Source organism: Camarhynchus parvulus, chromosome 20 (assembly GCF_901933205.1).
Source record: "Camarhynchus parvulus chromosome 20, STF_HiC, whole genome shotgun sequence".
Taxonomy (NCBI): Eukaryota; Metazoa; Chordata; class Aves; order Passeriformes; family Thraupidae; genus Camarhynchus; species Camarhynchus parvulus.
In genome coordinates, this window is record NC_044590.1 from 9,224,555 (window position 1) to 9,246,218 (window position 21,664).

The window sequence follows — 21,664 nt, forward strand, 5'->3', positions numbered from 1 at the left end:
CCTATCCTGAGGCACTCCTGCATCCCCTCCTCCCCACCCTGGAGCAAGGCCAGGAGCATCTCTGACACGTGTGTTCTTTTTCAGAAACAGACTGAACTCAAGCCACCAGCCCCGGAGGATCCGCTCTTACCCTTGAGAAGAAATTAGTGATCTTTAAGAAATCCATGGGCCAGCCTGACCCCAGCCTGAGGAGCAGGACGTGGTGATGAAGCACTGCCATCCATGAGACCTTTGGGCACAGCACGTGCACAAACTGGGCACTCTGTGCTGAGCTCTTGGTGGCCCAGCCAAGGAGATGGCTGGGAGCTGGCAGGGGCTCAGCTCACACCCGGGAAATAGGATGCTCCTGTTTGCTTTCCAGTGACAGACTTTCAGATTTCATATTCATATACCGATGCCTACAGCTGCCTATACAAGCATAACGAATCTCAGACATTGTGTAAACAAGGTCATTGCTTAGATATGGACTATCATGGCATAGTACTTGTTTCTTTTTTCTTTTTTTTTTTTTCATTTGTCCATTAAGGTGTTTGTTCTCTAAAGGTTGGCATGGCTGCATATATCCTTTCTGGTCCTTAAGCCCTGCCAGTGAAAGGCTTTGTGGGCACACAGGTTTGAGTGTATTAGGAAAGGGATTTGAGAAGAAAATTGCCAATCTTGAATTTGAGTGAGATTCTCGTCCCTCCAGATGAGGTTAGAGTGAGCATTGCATACTCTCTGATAAGCAACAGGTTCCCAGACTGAGGCAGCCCAGGAGATGGAGTTTGTCCCTTGCTGGCTAGAACACTTTCCCCTGTGCTCCTGGAGACTGACTGTAACAGGCTGTGAAATCTCCAAGTCTCTCTTTAATATCTGAGAACTAGCACATAATAATTTTTGCATCCTGACCTGGAATCCTTTTCATTGTTTGGAGAGAACAGTCTGTTCTTCAGAGAACAAACGCAGAGAGTCACAGCGTGGCTGTGAGTGGTTCAAATCATTGTTGTCACCAAGGCAGCGGCTCTGCTGCCACCAGGAAGTTTCCTTCTTGCAGCCCTACGTGGCAGATCCTCCTGCAGCACTGCTGGTGATTTCAAGTGTTTGTTCCAGTCCTTTTTGTTTTTCTTTTCTTATTTTTTCCCCTTTTTTTCCCCAGGCCATGTGCAATAGTTCTGGAAAAAAGAGCAAAATAAATTTCCCAGTTATCCAGTCTGCTGCCTGGTACCTGTACATTTTTAATGTGTGTTGTCTTGTGTGGTTGCTGTGTGATGCAACTGCTTGAACATTTTTGCTTTAAATATTCTTTTCTAATAGAAAACAAAGTCTAGAAGGGAAACTCTTGAGCTGAATAGTCCAGCCAAATGCTGTGTCAGATCATTCTGTCACAAACTAATCAAATCCCAACTCCAAATTGGTTCCATGTTTTGCCTTCACTTTTGCTCTTGGAAGGCTAGTCCAGAAATTGACTGCCTTTGAGTGGTTAGAAGTTGTATTTAAATTTCTAGTTTGAATTAATTTGTGGCTGGTACATTCCTGGTTTGTTTTGGAGCCAACATTGTCCTTTAACTTAAATAGTTTTTGGTGTTTATCTGCTGATGTATTTATGGAGAGTAGTCATAGTTCCCTATTTTTTGCCAAGCCAACTCAGCCAAGCTTTTTCAGTAGAAGGTTTTTATTTAGTGAGAGCTTTTTAATGTGGGAGACTTTATTGTTGGTGGTAAATGATATTTATTAGGAGGGTGGGCAGCAAACCCCAAAGGATTGGATCCAGAGATTTACAAAAAAATCTGTTTTAAAAACAAAAAAGCTCTTTCAGAACCTCTTCCAAAGATGGTGTCTGATTTCTACCTTTAATTGCCCTTGCTTTTGCAATTCTTTCTTCCCCCCCTCTTCAAGAGGCCGCCCTGCTCAGCTGCAGGAAGGGGCTGTGGCTGCTCAGTGCTTTGGCAGAGGCTTCCCCTCACCTGGTGGGATGTGCTGGGTGCTTGTGCCTGAGCTCACAGGGCTTCCCTGGTGTGAGACCGTGGCCAAGTGTGACCATCTGCTCCAGACAGAGGTGACCTGCACCTCATTGTAACAGGGATGTGGCCACTGGCACTGTGCATCCCACAGCCTGAGCAGCCATCCCACCCCTGTGAGCAGGGGTGGCTCTGACCTGGAGCAGCCTCTGTGGCATCAGGCTCCCTCAATTTGCCTTTGGAGCACTCCTGATGGTCATGGCGCAGTTGGAGGCATGACCAGGAGCCACCCCACCTTGGCTGGTGATGGCTCAGCTCGTGGCATCCCTGTGGGTCCCTCTTTGGGGACCAGGGACAGCTGCCCTCTGGTGACAGCCCCAGGGGTTCACCCTCATGGATGCAATCCTGTGCACCCCAAAATATCAGAGTGGTGGCAGAATCTGGGTGGTTCTAGAGCTGAAAGCAGATCTGGGAGTTGTGCAGCCTGAGAATATGGATGTATGTACAGTGTCACCTTCAGAGAACAAATACAGGTAGGTCAATTTACTCTGTAGTGTCTGTGTACATGCAGGTTTATTTAACTACACATATATACAGTTCAAATATGCCATTGATTCTTTATTGCATTATGATGTACATTAAAAATGTACACTTTTACTAACTACTTGCTATATAAATACATTGGAAGTGTAGTTTGCCCATTCAAGGTGATTTTCTGTGGGATTTTTGGTGTACACTTAAGGGCCTATGGCTGATTGGAAGAGTGATCCCCACTCCATCTACAGGAATGCTTAAGGACTATGGTATGAACTGGTCCCTTCAAACCATGTTTTGATGCACTAGCTGAAATATTTTGCACTTGGATTGTATTCAGCCAGTTTTCCAAAAAAATGGAAAAGAAGTCTTGTGAGCTAGAGGGAGAATTTCCCGGTGTACACAGAAAAACCAGCCTTGAGGGTTGGAAGCTGCTGAGGTTTTTGAGCTTTGTCTCCATGCATTCATACAAGCACAGCAGGAGTTTTCTTTCTTTTGGGTCGGAGGAATTTTTAAAAGTGGTTCCATGCAGACTCCCCTCGGACATGGCAAACGCCTTTGTGTGGGGAGGGTAAGGTTTAGAGACAAAAAAGAAATCAAAACATGATCGAGTTCCCTTTCTAACTCCTACATTCCTTGTTATCTGCATTTTTTAGTTGACTTGAAATTTCCATAAAAGTATAAGCTGAAGATTTTTGAGGGTTTAGCTCTGTGGTCTTCTGTTTCTCTGCTGAGGAGGAGAAACAGGTGCCATCTCCAAACAGACTCGGTTTTGGTGCAGGACATTGGAAAAGTGTTTGCATCTGAAACTGAAAAGAAAAATTGAGAGGTGGCTTGACAGTCCCAACAGCAGCTCTTGTGGTGTTAAGAGGAAGTGTCACCACAATTCTTCACAGCGTGTGAATATTTATCATCATCTAATCAAAGATGACTATCTTGACTTGAAAGGGGTGTAAGATCGAGGTGATGTAGCCAGCATCAGTAAGAAAGGGAAATTGAATTCTCCACCTCCATCCTCTGTGCCTGAGCTTGGGCTTGGCAGGCACAGCAGAAACCATCAATTTTAATCCATGTGAATCTTGTTACTTAGTCTCTGAGGCTGCTTAGATTAAGGGCACAATCCAATTGCTTAATAACCCGAAACCCTGATTTGTGCTGGCCCTGGCTTGCTCATGGGAAGGGCTGCTGGTTCTCCTGGTGCAAGGAACTGAGTTTCTTTATTCATTGATGTCAGCAGCCCCTGCCATGAGATTTCTAGACATTGTTCCATGTTTCATTTGGGTACCTTGTTTTTCAGCTCTGTAATTAGCATCCTTGAATTATTTTTTTCTTTTTTTTTTAGCAGAACACTAAACAAACAATGATCTACAGGTTCCTATCTCCCACTTACCTGAGAGCTGAGTGATGCTGCAGCGTGGTGGGAGGATGGGCACAGGTGCTTGCAGGTACTTACTGTGATTTCATGTCCCCTCCCTGAGCTGGTCACCAGGAGAAGCCACCAGCAAGAGCAGAAGCTGCTGGCAGAGAAACACTGTAGTCCTTAACCTGGTTGGAGGATGCTCACCAGAGCTGGAAGATACCTGCTGGGTTAATTTTTGTTATGTGTCCCCTGACAGCTCAAGAGAAGGAAGCTGTAGTAGGCTGGGTTTTTTATTTAGGGTTTTGGGTATTTAATTTTTTGAATTGGAAAGCAGCAGATTTTGGTCACCTGCAGAAGTGTTATATTGTTTTCCCTGCAGCCCCTCTCTTACAGATATAACAGAGGCAAACTGATCAGAAGCTTGCTCATTAGGAATCGGAAGAAAAAAATGATTTTCAGCACTTGGGCACAAATTACAAGTGAATGGGATGCTACACATTACCATTAGGGTGACAGTATTCAAAATTCTTGTAAATATATTTTACCTGTTGCCCAGATCATTTTGGTTTTGCTCTCTTCAAATCAGTCAAGGTCCTGATGTGATTCAGCTCACCTGTAAAGCTCTGGTGTCACTTCTCAGCTGATCCCAAAACCAGCAGGGTAAGATTAGGCAACACAACACATGGAGGGGAACGAGGCACTTGCAGGCTATCCCTGTTCTTTTTTGTTGAGAAATTTAGTTTCTGCTGTGTGTTTTACTGGCAGTGGTGTGTGCCAGGAATGTTGGATTGGCATCAGAAAACTAAAGCAGAGCAAGGGAGCTCAGTTATGTAAGCAGTGAATTTTTATGTTTTTTTAATTTTGGGTTTTCTTGTTATGGCCCAAGTGCTCTGTTGGCTGACATTTGGCATATTCTGATGGCACAATTAAAGCCCCTTTTTCCCTTGTACTGATGGAAGGTGGTGTTAGGAGGATTCTTGCTTACTGGTGCTAGTGAAGGTTGGGCTAGGAAGCCATGGCATAGAAAATTTCTAGCTAAAATTGCACTTTCTCTCTGCCCCATCTGGCTCATGGTGGTGTTATGGGTACGTGGCTGTGATTCCCCTTGCACATACTAACATTGCACTAAAAGAGAGACTTTGGGAACAGCGTGTTGATCACTTTGTTTCTCAGCAGACCACAAAGTCAGCCTAATGGGGTCTCTTTTTTTTTTTTTTTTAATTATTGTTATTTAGAAATCATGCTGGTGCTGACTGACCTGGAATTTTTGCTTGGATTTATCCAAAGGAAAATGTAACTGTAGCTGCAACGGGACCTTTCATAAGGGTGGCCGGTGCAGTGAGGGAGCAGGGTGAGAGCTCTGCTGTGTAAAGCTGTCTTTGTACCAGGGAGCTGTGGGGGTTCCATGGGGGGGTTGTTACTTTGGTTTTTTGTTTGTTTTTTTTTTCAAAGACCACAATTTTAAATGGTCACCTTGGCAATCGTGTGAAACAGGAAATAGTTTTTACTTTTGGTAAAGGTTTTAAAGAGGAAACAAAAAAAGAAGCTGCCTGTGATTGTGGGCTGTAGCTATTACTAGGGCTAGGGTAGCTTGTACGTGCTATGGACTTTACCTGCTCTTGTTCTGAGGGCAAGAACTCCCTGTAGCAACAATGCCACTTCTGAGAAGTGAACGGCAAGTTTCCCTTCCTTTTGTATATGTGGATGTGAGGGTGGGCAAGGGGAAGAGCTTGCTTGTACAGTTTGTTGAAATGAAACCAGACATTTTTGGTTGTTCCTAAATAAAGAGCGTAAAAATCAAACGTGAGTTGAGTGGTGCTTGCACTGGGGTTTGGGAGGGCCCAGGAATGGCTGTGTCTGCCTTTCAGCTGCTGGGCTGGGAGTGCTCCATCACCTCTTCATTTATTTTAAAAGAATGACAACTTTTCCATGGGGTAAGGCCACGAGTGAGTGCCCAGACACCTCTGCCCTAGAGGTGCTTCTTCATCCCAGACTTCTGTCCCCAGCCTGCCTCAGAACAGCACGGGCAGCTGGAGCACATAACTTTGTTTTACCCTTTGGAGTGAACAGCATAAAACCTGTGGCTGTTCCTGGTTATTTTTCCTCTCCTAAAGCCAGGAGAAAGGAGGCAGCAGTGCAACCTCTCCTCAGGAACAGCTGCACCTCAGCTCTGCAGCAGACCACCAGACACCTGAGCCAGCACACACATAATACTGACACTTTTATTGTCATTTAAAGCTAGAGCGGCCCTGTAAATGTAGAGTTTCACTACTGGACCCTTCGGCAGTGGCTATACAGGGCTGATGTGGTGTCACCAGGACAGACAGAGGTGCTGCTGTGCTCACTGCAGGCCCAGAGCTCTGAGAATGGACTCAGCACAGGATGGCTGCAAACAGGCTCCAGCAGCTGCACACGATCTCTGGATTACAGGCAGAGCAGTGACGCAGAGGCTGGATGGGGAATTTTTAGGTCTCTTCTTGTGATTATAGACAGTTTGGTCTGTGGCCTCTGGCAGCCTGGCCGCACCGACGCGCTTCTTAAGGGCTTCGTGGTGAAGGTTGCTGGGTGCTTGGGGCTGGCTCGGGGTGGGGTTTATTTCCAATTTTTTTTTTTTTTAGTTCTCCACTTGAACACACTTCAGCAGAGAAACTGGAAAAGCTGCCTGAAAGTAGGCCATAGCAGTGCCGTTTCCATAGAAACCAGTTCACAGCGTGCTGTGAGATTCACAAGCACTGGAGGTGCTGTCGCCGGCCGCGGTGGGCTACAGCCGGTTGTCCCCGTTGACCCGGGTCCTCCGCAGTACCCTGCAAAGGGGCACACACAGGGGACACAGCTCAGCCTCACCCTGGCATGGCCAAGGACAGCACTCTGCTGGGCTCAAGTTGCCCACTGGAGTAAAGTAGGGGCTCAGCCACATCCCCCATGACTGGGGATAATGCCACCAGAGGTGGTGTCCCACCCTTCTCCCATAGCGGCGACTGCCACAAGTACTGACACAACCTGCAGCTCAACTTTGGGGTTTGAAAGCAGCCAACAAGGCTGCAGCTCCACTTTGGGTTAGAGGGATAATGGCACCAGCTGTGGTGTCCCACCCTACTCCCATAGCAGAGATTCCCACAAGCACTGGCACAACTTGCAGCTCAAATTTGGGGTTTGCAAGCAGCAAGCAAGGCTGCAGCTCCACTTTGGGTTAGGGGGAGGCTGCATTCATCTGCCTCCTGCCAGACTAAATGCAGGGGGTGTGTTATGCTGCTGATGATGAGCTGACTGAGCACTGGCCTCACCTTCGCTCCCGGCTCTCAAAGTGGTCAGCGAGCTGCTCTGGGGCCACACGGAAATCCTCGAAAGGCTGCTGGTACCTCAGCTCAAAGGAGCCCTCTCTGCCTCTGCTTGCCAGCAGCTGGCTGGAGCCATCCCCTGCCCGTTCCCGTAGGGATGAAGCATTGAAGAGGTTTATTTCGCCATTTTCCTGCTTGGACAAGGAAAAAAATGCTGTAGAGTCAAGGGTTTGTGATTTCAAAGCATATATCCTGTAGTAAGGGCAGTTGTGGTGCAGGGCCCTGGCTGCCCTGCAGGCTGTCCAGGGCTCATGGGGACTTGGGGTTTGCAATGTGCAGCTGCTCTAACAGCCATCGCTGGCTCCCACCAGCACCATTTTAAATGAAGAAATAAAAGAACCATCTGTCTCAGAAGGAGCCCTGCCCTCTGTTTATGCCAACAGGGACAGCCCCAGGCCAGCCAGCTCCGTGATCCTGAGCTGCAATGTCCCTGGAGCACAGACAGGCACTGTGACAAATCCGCCTTCTCCAGCTTTTGCTGAAGGGATTTCCAGGCAAGTCAAACCCAGTGCAGGCACGACCCTGCCTGGAACACCCTGACTGCTGCAGGAGGCAAACCCAGTGCTTGCTGTCCTGCTGGGCATCCCTAAGGAGCAGCACTGGGAATTCAGCCATCCACAGGCACTCAGGCCAGGCACCACTGAGCCTCACTGCCCCAGCTGGAGTAGGAATGGGCAGGGCCAGGCTGGGCTCACTGGCTCTGCTCCTCAGCCCTACAGCATGGTCACCTTCTCATGTGTGCAGCCAGTCTCACCTTGCAAGGGAAAATGTCTATCTTGACAAGCAGAGAAGCCAGCTCCAGGTTCTCACTGTAGTTGTTCTTGAGGGGAACAGCTCGGAAACCTACGGCAGAGACGGCCCTGGTGTCACTCACTGCGCAGGAGGGGAGGTGGCAGTGCCCTGGCACAGAACTCAAGGAGGTTTTTCTCTCACAAGACCCTTTTTCTCTTCTGCCAAGAGAAGCTGTGGCTGCCCCATCCCTGGAAGGGTCCAAGGTCAGGTTGGATGGGGCTTGGAGCAGCCTGGGATAGTGGAAGGTGTCCCTGCCCATGGCAGTGGGGCTGAAACGAGATGGCCTTTAGGGTCCCTTCTAATCCAAACCAATTCCAATCTATTCAGTCTACGATTCTGTGATTCTCCAAACCCCCAAATTTCCTTCAAAGTGGCCGGTGGCCCCAAGGGCTGTTAGCAAATGGCTCTGCCTTCCTTTAACTGGTTGGGGATGTGACCTGTCATGGGGACAGGCTAAGCCAGCCTGGTGCCCAACAACACCCTCCCATGAAAATCAGCATCTCCCTGCCTAACAGTGTGAACTGGTGAGGAGCAACATGACCCCCCTCCCTGCTGTCCCATTGCTTCACCTGTCTTCAAGCCTTTCACCAGGAAGGTGGCCTGAGCCAGGAAGTTCTCGTCGCTGAACATGTCCTCCTCATAGACCACAAAGCGCAGGAAGGCAAAGTCAGGGTTGCTGACCTGGAAGTGGAACTGCTTCGGGGTCCAGAGAGGGTTCAGGCCGTTGTCAGCTGCTCACAAAACACAGCTGTCAGTGGGCAGCCCCCTGAGCCCTTCCACTGCCCCCATGGCTGATGCTGGGCTCGGGGGCAGCATGAAGGCAGCTCCCAGCTCAGTGCCAGGCTTTGCTGCAGAGCCCAGGGCTCACACCAGGATCAGGAGTGCTCTGATCCTGGTGTGAGCCATGGATCATCCCTCTCCCTTCCACACCCACTCACCCACAATCTCTGTTTTCTGCTTGGCATTGTCATACTCAGCACCAGACACCTCCACCTCCACAAAAGGACAAACGATTCCCCTTCCATTTTTGGGAAGGTGCCGCGCCCCCAGGACCTGAGCAGAGAGCAGGAGAGACTTGGTAAGAGACAGGAACAAAGGGGAAACAAATGTGTTTGCATACCAGGACATTTTCTTCCCAAATAAATCACCCTGGCTCTGCTAATTGGAGAGAGAAGCAGCACTGACAGCCAGCCCATCCGGCAGCTCGGAGAGAAATAGCTCCCACCCCTGGAAGCTGCTATAGTGTTCTTGATCCACAGTTTGACTTGTAAGCCACAAAAAAACCCAGCTGAACTGCTCCAGGTTCTGCCTGCTACCAGCAGGGCCAGGCCTGGGCCACAGCATCTCTCCCCCAGCTGGCCAAGCTGGAGCTGAGCTCCCACCGAGCACTGTTCCCTGCTGGGAGCACCACCCTGGACCCCCTCATCTTTGCTGAAACTTCTCAGCGCTCCTGCCCTGGTGTGAGGAGGAAAAGGAGCTGCTCTCCAGCCCTGCTCTGCCTCGTGCCTGCAGCACAGGCTGTGCTCCACTCAGATGCCAAGCTGCCTCCTCGCAGGAGAGAGCCCCGGCAGCTCCCCCTTGCCCGTGGCCATATGTCGCTCCAGCACGCTGCTGCTGCAGCAGGGAAGGACCTGCTGCCAACTCTGGATCATGTGCTTTGAGTCATGCTGGGCTCGAGATGGCTTCTCCATCCATGAAAGCTGGCTTTGGTGGGGACAGCAAGCAGTTCTGCCAGACAACAAGAGGCTGAGCCTGTCTCTTAAAGGCGACAGTGACTGGCTATGGCACAATGATTCCTGACACTTGGTGGGGGCAGCTACACCCTGAGGTGCAGGAAGAGCTTGGAAAACAGAATGGGGCAGGGATGTTGTCATCTTATCACAGGGGTTCCATACTGTTGTCTCCTTATCACAAAAGTTCCATACCTTCCTGGTGTTTCTCGTGGGCAGCTCCTCACAGCACTGACTCTTTCTCCTTCACAAAGCAGCCAACCGACCCCAGTTCCCTTCTCACCCAGCCACCCCACTCTTTTATAGCACTCTTCTTCTCATTGGCCTGGTAAAGTCAGGCCTGTCCCTAATCTTTGATAATTGGCCCAGCTGCAACTTCTTAGGGGTAAGATTACTTTCTACACTATCTTTATTTTCTTATATTCTATCCCCCCTATACACAGGGAATTTTTACGGAGACAGTGGGCATGGGGTCAGTGGTGCAGAGGGTACATGATAGGGTGTCCCCATGGAGAAGGGCTGTGGCTTTTTTAGGTGGGATCACTCCAAAACAGAGGTGACCACAGAGGAAACCTGGGAGCACCTGAAGGCAGGATCTCCACTGAACCCTCCCCAAGGTCTACATGAGCTCAGGGGATTGGCAAAGCAGACTATTGACCCATAGCTTGGTTCTGAGACCACAGGGAATGCCTCCACAGGCTGCTGGACCCTGCTGGTCCAAACATGAGAGCCAGCTGGTTTGGCACAGCCCTCCAAAGCTTTGCCTGGCGAGCTCTCCCATGTCCCTGCAGAGCCTCTGCTGTGCAGCTCTGAGAGCTGACACAGGAACAATCCAGCTTCAGTTGCACCATTAGGGAAGTAAAAAAAACTCATCAAGCATCCACACCCCATCCTCTGACACCCTCCTCTTATCATCACCAGCAGCACAACACAGAAATGGCCTGAAAAGTTTGCCCTGACCTCGAGCATCCTCCCAAGAGGGACCATGAGCCAGGGGAAATAGAAACATCGAGCCTCGAGCAACTGAGTGACAAGGAGGGGACAAGGCACAGCTCTTGTGTTGCTGGCCTGTGGATGCAGTCTGGGGACGGGGATGTCACCTCTGCGGCTCGTGGATGCCACCTGCTGGCACGGGGACCTGCACAGGAGGAGTCCTGCGGGGAGCATCCCGGGATGCTCCTGCTGCTCCTCTCCAGGCACCCTCGGCAGCACCCACGGGTGCCCCTCTTCAGCGAGGGGCCTTTAGGGTCCCTTCTAATCCAAACCAGCCCACGATTCTGTGATGCTCCAAACCCCCAAGTTTCCCTCCAAGTGGCAGCCCTTCCTTCACAGGGGGACAAGCCCTTCACAGGGGACAGCGAGGGCTCTCCCAGTCTGTGCTGAGGGGGCTTGCTGAGGAGCAGCTGCAGGCAAAGCCAGGAGCCTATAAAACCATTTTCTCACCCCAAATCTGGTACCCCACTGGGGTCTGAGCCTGCATTCCCCCACACCAGGAGGAGGTACTGACCTCAATGGAGATGGAGAGTGGTTCTGTGCCCCGCAGCGTGCTCTTGTCAAAGGGGTCAAAGATGTCGTCCCTCATGTTGGTCGGCTGCAGGACGTACCCACACTGGCCACTGGACATGAACAAGGCCTGGTTCATCTGCATGGGCTTGTCTAGAGCACAGGCAGGAGAGACAGGACATGAAGGATACCCTGTGCACAAGCTGGATCATCACCCCCATCACTGATGCTTCCCAGGAAGCCCTTGGCAAGAGGAGCTGGCTCACCCCTTGGCAATGCTGAGCAATGTGTCCTCACATGTCAGGGCCATGAGGTGACTCTGCCATGCACGATCTGCCCAACTACCCAGTGCTCCATGGGTCACCTCCCTCTTTTCCTCCTATTTTCAGCTTTCCCTGTGCTGCCTGTAGCATTTGCCAAGCCCCCTGTGAGACGCCTGAATTCACAGAAAGAAGGAAAAAGCCAGCAGGAAAGAGGCAGGTTGTTTGCTGGTGTGTTGCTGAGCTGAGCAGGCTCACAGCAGGGTTTGGCAAAGGCCAGGGAAGGGAAGGCTGGAGTGCAGGGCAGGAGCAGGAATGGAAGCTGGGCAAAGGCAAGAAGAGCAGCCAGCTGGACTCAGACCATGCACCCAGCTGGTGTCCCAGGCCTGGGGCAGCACCATCCCCTCTGGCACCTTCCCTGCCTGCCCTGCTTGCCACCAGGGACCTGGGAGAACCCACCCCCTGCCTCCTCTCAATCCATCTTGTTCTCATGGCGGCACAATCCCCAGCCTCAGTGCAGCTCCTTGGCTCAACCCAGCCCTCTGGAGCTGGCTCTCACTGCCTGCAGAGCCCTTCCCAGGCCCTCCCAGCCCCCCATTTTCCTGGAGCAGAGCTCAGCAGGTGGCTCAGAGGAGGCACAGGGCACCCCAGGAGCCAGCCCACCCTCCCTGCTGCCCTCACCTGGGGTCTGGAAGTTGAGTGCCACCAGCTGGCTGCCACAGATCCACATGGGCAGGGGGTCGTAGTTGGAGGAGTCGAGGCGCTGGCCCTTGGGGTAGATGCGGGACAGCTGCAGGCGGTTGTACTGCAGGAACTTCTTGCCCTTGATCTTGTTCACGTACTTCTCTGCCTTGGTCTCGGGAAAGGAGGACATGTCCCGGTAACAGGCCCGCTCTGTGCCGATCTCTGCGAGGGGACAGTGCTGTGTGAGTCACCCCCTTTGCTGACACTCAACCAGCCCAGCTCCTTCCTGACGCCATCCTCTCACCCTTTGCACAGCCACCAGTGAATGTCTCACACCCCACTGGGTGTTTGCCCAACACCAATGACAGAGCACCAACACAGCTCCCACTGATCAGCCACGATGCTCCCCAGCCCCACTCCCTCAGCAGCTGCTCTGGGTGCTGACAGACCCCAGCAACAGAGGGATAGGGAAGGGAAGCTATACCCTCTGGAGCTACCCAGAGCTCCAAGGTAAACTGGGGGTTTGGACACCTTGGACACCTAGCCTCTGCTGGGATCTAGCCAAAGCAGCCCCTTGGGGCACACCACAGGGTCTGTAATGCCACAGTGACAGCCTGAGGGGCCACCAGCTCAGCAGATGCTCACTCTCTTCATCAAAGGGCACAGGTCGGCAATAGACCACCAGTTCTGAAAGCTCCAGGGCAATCTTCTTTCTCCTCTCCATCATCTTCCCTTCAGAGAGCTGCCAAGAGAGGGTGAGAGACCTGTCAGGCCAGGTAGGAGCAGTGGTGATGGATGACCCAGCTCACAAGCTGACCCTTGCTGCTTGGTGTGGCTCCTGCCCACACTGTGGGGACCACCAGCAGATCTGCCAGGTCTGCATGGGGGACATCACACAGGTAGGGCCTGGGCAGGTCCTACATCCTGCCTGGAGCAGGACTGGCACTGGTACCAGCACAGGGCATCTGTGGCCTTGCCACCCTCCACAGATGGAGACCCCCCACTTCCTGAGGCTGTAGCACCCACCCAGTTGTCCAATTTTCCCAAATATCCAGCCTGAACCTCTCAAGCCACCACCCCTTGCCACATTGTCCAAGATTGCTCTGGCTTTATCACCTCTGCCACTGCTCTGCCAGCCCAACCCTCACCAGCTCCTCACTCCTGGAAAACCCATCAGCTGGAGACCCAGGAGATGCCTCCTGCCCTGCCAGGGGCTCCCCAGGCTCACCCTGGCATCAGCTGTCTGAGCCGCCTCCCGGATCTTCTTCACCCAGTCGAGCAGGTCCTCGTGCGTGTCGGCCGCCACGTCCAGGGACAGCCGTGACACCGAGGACATGCTGATGGAGAACACGAACAGCCGGTTGTTCTTGCCCTCGGGGCGGATGGCTGTGAGGGACAGAGAGCAGGGGACAGGCTCACTGCACGTGCTGAGCCAAGCCCTGCACAGGCAGCAAGGGAGAAGACGGGCACAGGGACACGTGGCTACCCCAGCACTCTACAGCTGCAGGAAACTCCCATTTCTGGAGGCAACAGATGGAGCCCAGGCAGCAAGAAGTGAAAGCTGAGCTCACTTAAAAGCCTCAAGGAGCCTTTGCAATGCTCCCTGCCTGGCACTCACCGATCTGGCAGGAGGGCACGTCCAGGACGCCTCCGAGCAGGTCTCCCAGGGGGCTGTTCTCATCCAGCTGCTGCTGAGAAGGAAGCACAGCAGGATGGTGCTGGGCACGGAGGGCAGAGCAGCCCAGCTCAGAGGGCACAAACCCTCCTTGCTGCAATCATGGCCACACTCACCTCCCGCTCTGGCTCCAGGCTGGTGGGACTTGTAATTTCCTCTACGTAGTTGGAAGGGAACCACAGCTGCTTTTTGCCACCATAATCTCCTCTCCACCTGGAAGGGAGGGAAGGGGCAATGTCAGCACCCACCATGGGACCCCAGAGTATTCTGAGCAGGGGTGAGGGGAACAGGCAGCTCTTCCATCATCTGCTTTTAGGGATTGTGGGGGTTTGGACATGTGCAGCTCATGGGTAATCCCCAGACAGACCCACTCCTAGAGTGGACACACTTTTGTGTGGATGGTGACAGCAAGGTTTGACCACATCCCCTAGGGAAAAGGGAGGCTCAGGACCAACTCACCAGCCTCCTTCCTGTTTCTCCACATTCTGGATGATGGCATTTTTGGTGAAGGTGAGCTCGTCCTCCCTCTGCGCCTTGTAGTCAAACAGGGCTTTGACTGCACACTGCAATGAGGAGGGGTCCCATGAGGCTGGCAGGGAATGAACTACGAGCCCACAGGATGAGAGATCACCTCCCACCACAGATGTGTTTTCTGGGGGGCTGTGAGGCACATCATGTGCAGGCAGGCAGCACCCAGCCCTGCTGCCAGACCCCAGTGACACCCTGCAAATCAAGGCCCCCGTTTATGCCAAAGCAGAGCTCAGAAGTCTGGTGTGGCCCCACACAGGCACTCTCCTCTGACCCAAGGGCCACTGAGGGGGTTAGTTTGGAGAGCTCAGAACAAAAGGCAGCCCAGCCTGGGAACTGGAGGTTCACCCTCCACTGTCTCTCTCTTCATGGTCTAGAAATGGGTGTGCAAACTAATACAGCTCTTAGAAAACAAAAAGACCCTTGCTAAACCCTCCAGCCCTGCAGTTTGTTTTGTGCCAAACAGTGAGAGTGTACCTTGAAGGTGGGCATGGGGTTGGCTTCCACATAGAACCCAGGATGGCGTCCCTCGTACAGGGCTCCATAGTCCGGCTCCTGTGGAAGCAAAGGGACTGTGGTTACAGCAGTGACTGCAGGAGAAAAGGCTCCCTGCCTTGGGGTAGGTGGGACAGTGCCCCAGGAAGGCACAAGACCAAAGATGACGCTGCAGACAGCCCATGCCTGGCTCAGAGGGGCAGCACCAAACTCCACTCAAGTGTCAGGAAGCCCCAAGAGGTGTGGGCTGCAAAGCACAGAGATAGCTCTCACACCACCACCAGCTCAAAAACAACCTGTCCATGATTCTCTGGCTCCTGCACTCACCGCTGTGCCGATCTTCTCCAGGGTCTCCTCGTTGATGGGGTAGCGCAGCTTCATCTTGCGGTACAGCGGGTGCTTCTCGTAGTAGCTGATCAGGTCCACCAGGCTGTCGAACTCAGAGTTGCCCAGCAGCACAGTCTGGCCCTCCTGCTGCACCCGGCAGTGCTTGATCTTCCCTTCTGCCCTGCAGGGAGGAAACACAGGGAGAGGCCTCTTGGCACCTGGCAAGAGAAGGTCTCTGCCAAAATAAAGACACCAAGGAAAGGTGTCCCTGGCGAGGTGGCTGAGCACAGCCATCTCCCATTGGAAGAGGGGAGGAAGAGCAGGATCTCAAGGACTTATTCAAGGGCCATCCCAGAGCAAGAGGAGTTCTGGGAGGGGTCAAGGCTGGCAGGCAGCACCTGTCCTGCTTTCTCACACACTGCAGTGTCCCAGCTCCACCTCCAGCACCCTTGTAGCAGGGACACACCTGAAGGAGATGGCGTAGGAGCTGGGCTCGCTCCTCTTTGTGCGCACCAGGAAGGCTCCATCACGGGGCACTCTCATCAGCATGTGCTCAGCTTGGGCTCGTGTGAGGTTGGCGTGGTACCACCTGGCAGGAGAGATAATGCTGTGCACAGGCCACACACACCCAGCCCATCCCACACTCCAGCCCCTAAAAGGCTCCTTGAATCCTTCAGAGGAAGACAGGGACTGCAATGGGGCAGGCAGGATCAGAGCCTGTTGGTGAGGTGCGGCACGGGGCCAGAGCATCCCAAACAAACCCAGCAGCTCTGTGTCCTGCACTGAGCCTCCATGAACAACAAAGCTGGCCAGCATGGCTGCTGTGACAGAGCTCCATGGAGAGAAAATGGGGACCATAAAACTCCAGCAAGGAAAGAATGGCTGAGGAGAGACCTGGGAGAGCTTCCTACAGTGTCCAGCTGCCCAATGGACACACACGTGCACTCACTCTTTGCTCTCATGGGCGTTGGTCTGTGGCACTGGCTCTGTCAGCCTCATCTCAAACTCGTTGCACCTCAGTGGCACCTCCTGGTAGTGGGTGATGAGGTCGTAGAGGCTGTCAAACACCAGGTTGTCCGTCAGGAAGAACTTGGGGCTGCCGGCGTCCTGCCGCGAGTGGATCCGGCAGTGCTGCACCTTCCCATTGCGCCTGTGGGACAGGGAGGGAGGGACAGGGTAAGCCAGGCTTGATTTTGCACCTCAGCTCCAGCCTGACACGGCATTCCTGCCCCACAGGAGAGTGACTGCATAAGGATCCCAAGAGACTTGACCCTTCTGCACTGGGACAGGGAGCTGGCATGATGCTGGGCACAGGAGCAGGGGAGAGACTGCTCACAGGCCATCCAGCAATGGGACCCCACCACTGAAGAACACACCAAGAGAAAACAACCCTGGGGTGCCACAGAGCAGTGGGGCCCTCACCAGAAGGAGAGGGTGTAGTCCCCCACGAAGGTCTCGCTCTCCCTGACCAGGAAGGAGCCATCAGGGGCCCCTGTCTCGATGCAATATTCCGTCAGCAGCCGCTCCGCGATGTGCCGCCCGTCACGGCCCGCTCCCAGCTTCCCGTGGAACCACTTCTCCGTGGAGTGCAGCTCCGTGCTGTTGCTCACCTGGCAGGGGAAAAGAAGCCATCACCTTGGGTTACTGAGGACAGGCTCATGGTGCTGGATTCTGCTCTGCTCAGGGGTCTTCCAGCTGGGAGTTCCTGAAGCAGCTCCCATCCTCCCCACCACAGGATCTCCCCCTGGAGTCAGCTGGCAATGGCAATGCTCAGCCCCTTGGGCAGTCAAGTCCTTTCCTTAGGGAACAACTCACAGTCCCACAGCAGAGCCCTCACCTCCTTCTGCTCTTCCTCATCCTCATTTCCTTGGTCGCTGGTTGTCTCCCCAGAGTAATAGATCTTGCTGCTGGTCAGCACAAAGTAATGTGGGTTCCACTCCTGCAAGGAAATGAACTCTGGCAAAGAGATCCCTGGGAAACACCAAACTGCCCACCACCCACCCATGGGATCATCTCCTCCTGACCAGTACAGGGAGGGATGATCGGGTTTGTGAAGGACAGCCACCAACACTGATTCCAGTGAGTCACAGGAGCTTCCAATACATCCCCCAGATCCCCCAGAGGCATGGATTTATCAGTAGCAAAAAAATCACACTGCAAACACTCCAACACTTGATAAAAGGAGATGACCAAATGAAGAGCAAATCAATGCAAAAAAACCCCAGTCTGTATGGACTCAGCACAGGGGCAATCTGAGGTGAAGATGTCAGAGATGTTTATGTGGATTTACCATTACATTTTACTGTTTTTTTTAAAAATAAAAACCCTGTTCCATTTGCATGTGGCTTTGCCAGACAGACCCTCAGCAGAGTAAAGCTGCTGAAGGTGGGCTGTGAGTGAATGCACACAGTGATGAACACTCAGTGCTTTACAAAGATAAACCCTTGCTTAGGTGTGTCAGGTGTGCAGGCACTTGGCAGGAGCAGGGCTGGGAGTGCAGCCATCTCCAGAAATTCCTGCAGCACAAATCACAGGCTGCAGTGCCTTGGCCCAGAGCTCCCTCTAGCTCAGCCTCCTGCCTCTAGCAAGGGCCCACTGGAGATTCCTAGGGAAGAGCACAGAGAGAGCCAGCACAGAACACCCCCAGCCTTCAGGGACACCTGAGAAACCAGACAGACCGAGAGTGTCTCCAATCATTTGCACCACAGCCCTTCCTTCCAGCACACACAGCACCTGACAGAGCCACCAGAGCAGGGACTGGGCCACCATGGCACAGACATACGTGATTGATGGGGTCTTCCAGGTAGAGGATCCCATTCTTGATGGAGTTGCTGATGTCATTCTCTGAGTACATCACGGACGTGGGCAGCTCCTCGTAAGCGCTGCCCTCCGCCAGCTTCTTGTGCTGAGGGATGAGAGAGGGGGTCAGGCACCCAAAACCAGCACAGATTTCCTGGTGAACAGCCCTAAAAGCTCAGGTCTGCTACAGTGGGGTCCTCCACATTAGAATAAACAAGAGCCATGCCACAGGGATCATCAAACAGCAGTGAAATCCCACCCCTTCTTCCCAAAGGTTCCTGAAGCAGAAATACCAACATCCCCATGCCCTCAAAGAAAGGCAGCACCCAGCTGCTGAGCTCATTTCCCAGCAGATTCTCTGAAAGAGAGAATTCTCTGAGAGAGTTTTTTTGTATCCAGCTGTTCTTAGCATCAGGTCTCCACTTCTATACACTGCCAACCCCCCCCTTCCAAAGGCACTGCCTTCAGTCCCATATCCCCACCCCATTCCCTCTCTTATAAGCCTTGCTGGGCAAGGGAATTCACCTTGATGAGAATCTTCCTCTTGAGCTGGTTTGGAGATGGAAGGCCATCAGCAGAAATATCGACTGGTTTGGTCAAGAGCATGTCTCCAAAAACCTTCTTGAAATTCTGAGCCATGTTCCTCTGCTGAGCAATGCTGCAGTGGTCCTCAATGGAGAGGATGACAGGGAAACTGGGAGAAGGAGCAGAACCATCAAAACCAGCATGGGCTCTGGATGGAACCAAGGACTCCTGAGCTCTGTCTCAAAGCCTGGCCTCTGTGCCCTCCAGGAGCAGCTCACATCAGCAGCCACCTGTGCTGCCTGTAGCCACCCTTCAGGAGGGCACAGGGTGGAGAAGGACTGCCAAACTACTGGGGTTTGCCCAAAGCCCTCCCTCCCATAACATTTTTCTGGGAAAAACCTCCCTTTGGCTGGCAGACATGACATGCTTTCTTCCCACCACATCCAGGCCTTGCGCTGCAGCTCTGGATAAAGTGAGCTTCACTTTGCTACAGCCTGGGCTCCACCCTCTCTCTGCCCTGCTAGCTGAAGTCCTGCTGTACTCACTCAGAGGTGACAAAGGCGTGCTCCTTGATGGTGACCAAGACATCAGAGAACTTGATCTTGGTGGTTAAGGTGTGTCCATGGTAGATGACTGGCATGCCATCAGGACCATCCCAGCAATCCACTGAAAGAGACCCACAGGGGAAACTTAGCCCAAAGGCTGGAACAGAGGCAAGACATGGACATGAGATGGGCTGAGCCAGGTGCTGCTGGGAAATGTACTGGAAGGCAATAAAGGAGTGAGGTGATCAGTGAAAGCCCTGAGCTTTCTGTGGGACCAAAACCTTGGGCACAGATCACCCAGTTCCACAAAGCAAATGACCTCAGCTCTTTCTGCACATCATGGTGTTAATTGTTGGGGAAGATGAAACAGGAAAGCCTTATAAATATGATTGTCTGGCAAAAGATTTTGAGAATATAGAAACTATAAGTAAGATTGAAATGAAAGCAAGCTCTGAGATACCTGAGTTACTGAACAACTGGAAAACAATGATGTGGCTGGCTGAAGGTAATCCCCTTTTGATGAAACAATTCCCTCTGCCTGCAGGCAGCTCCAAGGGTCAGAGCAGACCCTACCAGCTCGGCAGAAGGGGCCCAAAGAGGAGTTTTTAGGGTTTAAAATGCAACACAGTATGGTAGTAGTGATTCTATAGGCTGTATGTAAATGCTATAGGATTTGTATCTTGTACTAGATTGGTTAGTGAGAATTAGAATATTCAACACAGAAGAAGATTCATTGTATTGGAACGGGAACCTCGCTCTCTTACGCTTTTACACACTTACTTTTTTTACTCCCTTACCCTCCTATCCCTCTCATCCTCTCATCCTCTCTCCCCCTCTCTTCTCTCGTGCCTGCTCCAGCTGTGGCTGGCAGCTCCCAGCAGGGCCCTGCACCCAGGCCTTTTGCAATAAACCCCAAGTTCCAGACCTGGCTGCAGAGATCTCTCGTGTCCGTCTGTCCTGACCGTCCTACCCCCAACACTCCTACAGTTAATGTTGCCACTGGCCTGATCTCCCTTCAGCCCTGCCCTCCTTGCAAAGCCTCCCTGAGCAGCAGAAGCTGCTGTGCTGGGGCAGGAGGGCCATTGCTGGTACTCACGTTCGATGCAGCGGCAGCCCATGCGCAGGCAGCGCGCGTACGCCTCCAGCGAGGACTCGCTCGAGAACTGATCCCCCGTCAGGTACCTTCCAGGTGAGACAACACATCAGCACACTGACAAGCCCACTGAGGCCACAGCTGTCTGCTGGGACACTGTGCACCTGCCTCTGGCACATGGGAATGGCGGGAGTGGTGCTTCTCCACACCAGACACTTTCCCCGGGTGAGGGTTCAGCTCTGCCCCTGCTGCAAGGGGCTGCCAGCACTCCCCAGCTCCTGAGACAAAGCTCAGACAACAATATCAGCACTGGTGCCACAAAGAGCCCCCTGCAGCCTGAGAGCAGGGTTAGATGAGCTCTTGCAGGCAGACAGGATCTCACTGCCTGCCCTCAGGGCTGCTCAGCTGGCTTAGGCTCTCAGTCCTTTAAATTTGGGTTAGCGTGAACACAGAGCACAGACAGAGCCTGTCTGCACAGAAAGCAGTTCCTGCAAAATTATTCTAGCAGCAGAGAGAGGAAAATGGCCAATTTCAGTCCGACAGGGTTTATCACATCTGTCCTGAGGGGCTCTGGAGAATGACATTGCTAATGGTGAGAAATTACCAGAGAAACTGCTCAGGACATGAAGGCACCTGAAGGCCTGTGCAGATCGGTGCTGCTGACAGTGCCTGAGCAAAACATTTATGGCTAAATGACAGAAGGGAGGAGTGGGACACCAAGAGGAAGGTCTGTGATATACTGGCCTTGGTTTGGAAAAGCCTTTTTGACCCATCACTGGAACCAGGCAACATACTCCCACCCTAGCTTGAGAAAAGGATGCTGAGAGCAGCTGGGTGCAGAGAGCCCTCCCCTTGTCCTTACGTGTTGTGTGAGGAGGAGATCCAGTAATGGGAGAGAGGGTTGTTCATGTTCTCCAGACACACCATGTCCAGTTGTGAGTTCCAGATGCTGTTCTCTTTGGAAAACAGGAAGGTGAGAAACTGCTCAGGAAGAAACAGAAACGTGTTAATGATGCAGAGGAGCCAGCTGCTGTGCTTTAGCTTCACACACATCTCCCACTCTGTGCCAGCAGACATCCAGCACAGACTGACCAGGGCTGCCCACAGCACACCTGAGCCAGGGTGCCTGAGTGACCACAGCTTGGGCACTGCCACCTACCCACTGAGCTCTGCCACATATCTGTGTGCCAGACCCTTTGACCCAGCTGGAGACAAATTAATGGCTCTGCACTTTATTTTGCAGCTCACATGGCAGGCAATAGCTTACTAAGGTCATGTGGGTCAAGGGACCTTGGCTTAGTCCAGAGTGCCAGTGACATGGTCATCTCTAGTTGTTTTTATTCTTAATTCAGCTCTTTTTGCTTTGAAGAGATCCTTACAAACCCCAAGGCAGCCCCAGCCCCTCTCCTGCTCCAGATGAACTGCCTGGTGAGTGCTCCCAGCTGCACACACCCAGCACTAAAGGACAGCCCAGAAGCCATTCCCTCTGCCAAACACATCCATCTCCCAGGAGCTGTGACCCTCCCAGCACCCCCACCC

At 52.6% G+C, this 21,664-nt stretch overlaps 2 protein-coding genes across 5 annotated transcripts in view; one reads left to right on the top strand and one right to left on the bottom strand.

Moving 5' to 3' along the window:
* Window positions 1–5,633, top strand: part of ZHX3 (zinc fingers and homeoboxes 3) — a 46,322-nt gene extending 40,689 nt beyond the window's left edge. For all 3 annotated transcript variants that reach the window (XM_030963038.1, XM_030963037.1, XM_030963039.1), the window contains exon 4: window positions 85–5,633. In XM_030963038.1, coding sequence (XP_030818898.1) covers window positions 85–95 — 11 coding nt within the window. In that variant the 3' untranslated portion in view covers window positions 96–5,633. The remainder of the gene's footprint in view (window positions 1–84) is intronic.
* Window positions 5,634–6,032: 399 nt separating this feature from the next.
* PLCG1 (phospholipase C gamma 1) overlaps window positions 6,033–21,664 on the bottom strand; it is a 45,587-nt gene continuing 29,955 nt past the window's right edge. The window contains exons 10-32 of one of the 2 annotated variants that reach the window (XM_030963035.1): window positions 20,988–21,106; window positions 20,129–20,214; window positions 19,033–19,153; window positions 18,488–18,656; window positions 17,946–18,068; window positions 17,001–17,102; window positions 16,586–16,773; window positions 16,113–16,313; window positions 15,630–15,752; window positions 15,164–15,344; window positions 14,819–14,896; window positions 14,273–14,376; window positions 13,930–14,026; window positions 13,757–13,829; window positions 13,367–13,524; window positions 12,784–12,880; window positions 12,136–12,360; window positions 11,199–11,347; window positions 8,900–9,014; window positions 8,531–8,692; window positions 7,924–8,012; window positions 7,116–7,300; window positions 6,033–6,635 (exon numbers count right to left, since the gene is read on the bottom strand). In XM_030963035.1, the coding sequence (XP_030818895.1) occupies window positions 6,593–6,635; window positions 7,116–7,300; window positions 7,924–8,012; window positions 8,531–8,692; window positions 8,900–9,014; window positions 11,199–11,347; window positions 12,136–12,360; window positions 12,784–12,880; window positions 13,367–13,524; window positions 13,757–13,829; window positions 13,930–14,026; window positions 14,273–14,376; window positions 14,819–14,896; window positions 15,164–15,344; window positions 15,630–15,752; window positions 16,113–16,313; window positions 16,586–16,773; window positions 17,001–17,102; window positions 17,946–18,068; window positions 18,488–18,656; window positions 19,033–19,153; window positions 20,129–20,214; window positions 20,988–21,106 (2,988 nt within the window). In that variant the 3' untranslated portion in view covers window positions 6,033–6,592. The remainder of the gene's footprint in view (window positions 6,636–7,115; window positions 7,301–7,923; window positions 8,013–8,530; window positions 8,693–8,899; window positions 9,015–11,198; window positions 11,348–12,135; window positions 12,361–12,783; window positions 12,881–13,366; window positions 13,525–13,756; window positions 13,830–13,929; window positions 14,027–14,272; window positions 14,377–14,818; window positions 14,897–15,163; window positions 15,345–15,629; window positions 15,753–16,112; window positions 16,314–16,585; window positions 16,774–17,000; window positions 17,103–17,945; window positions 18,069–18,487; window positions 18,657–19,032; window positions 19,154–20,128; window positions 20,215–20,987; window positions 21,107–21,664) is intronic. The other variant, XM_030963036.1, reaches the window with a different exon arrangement.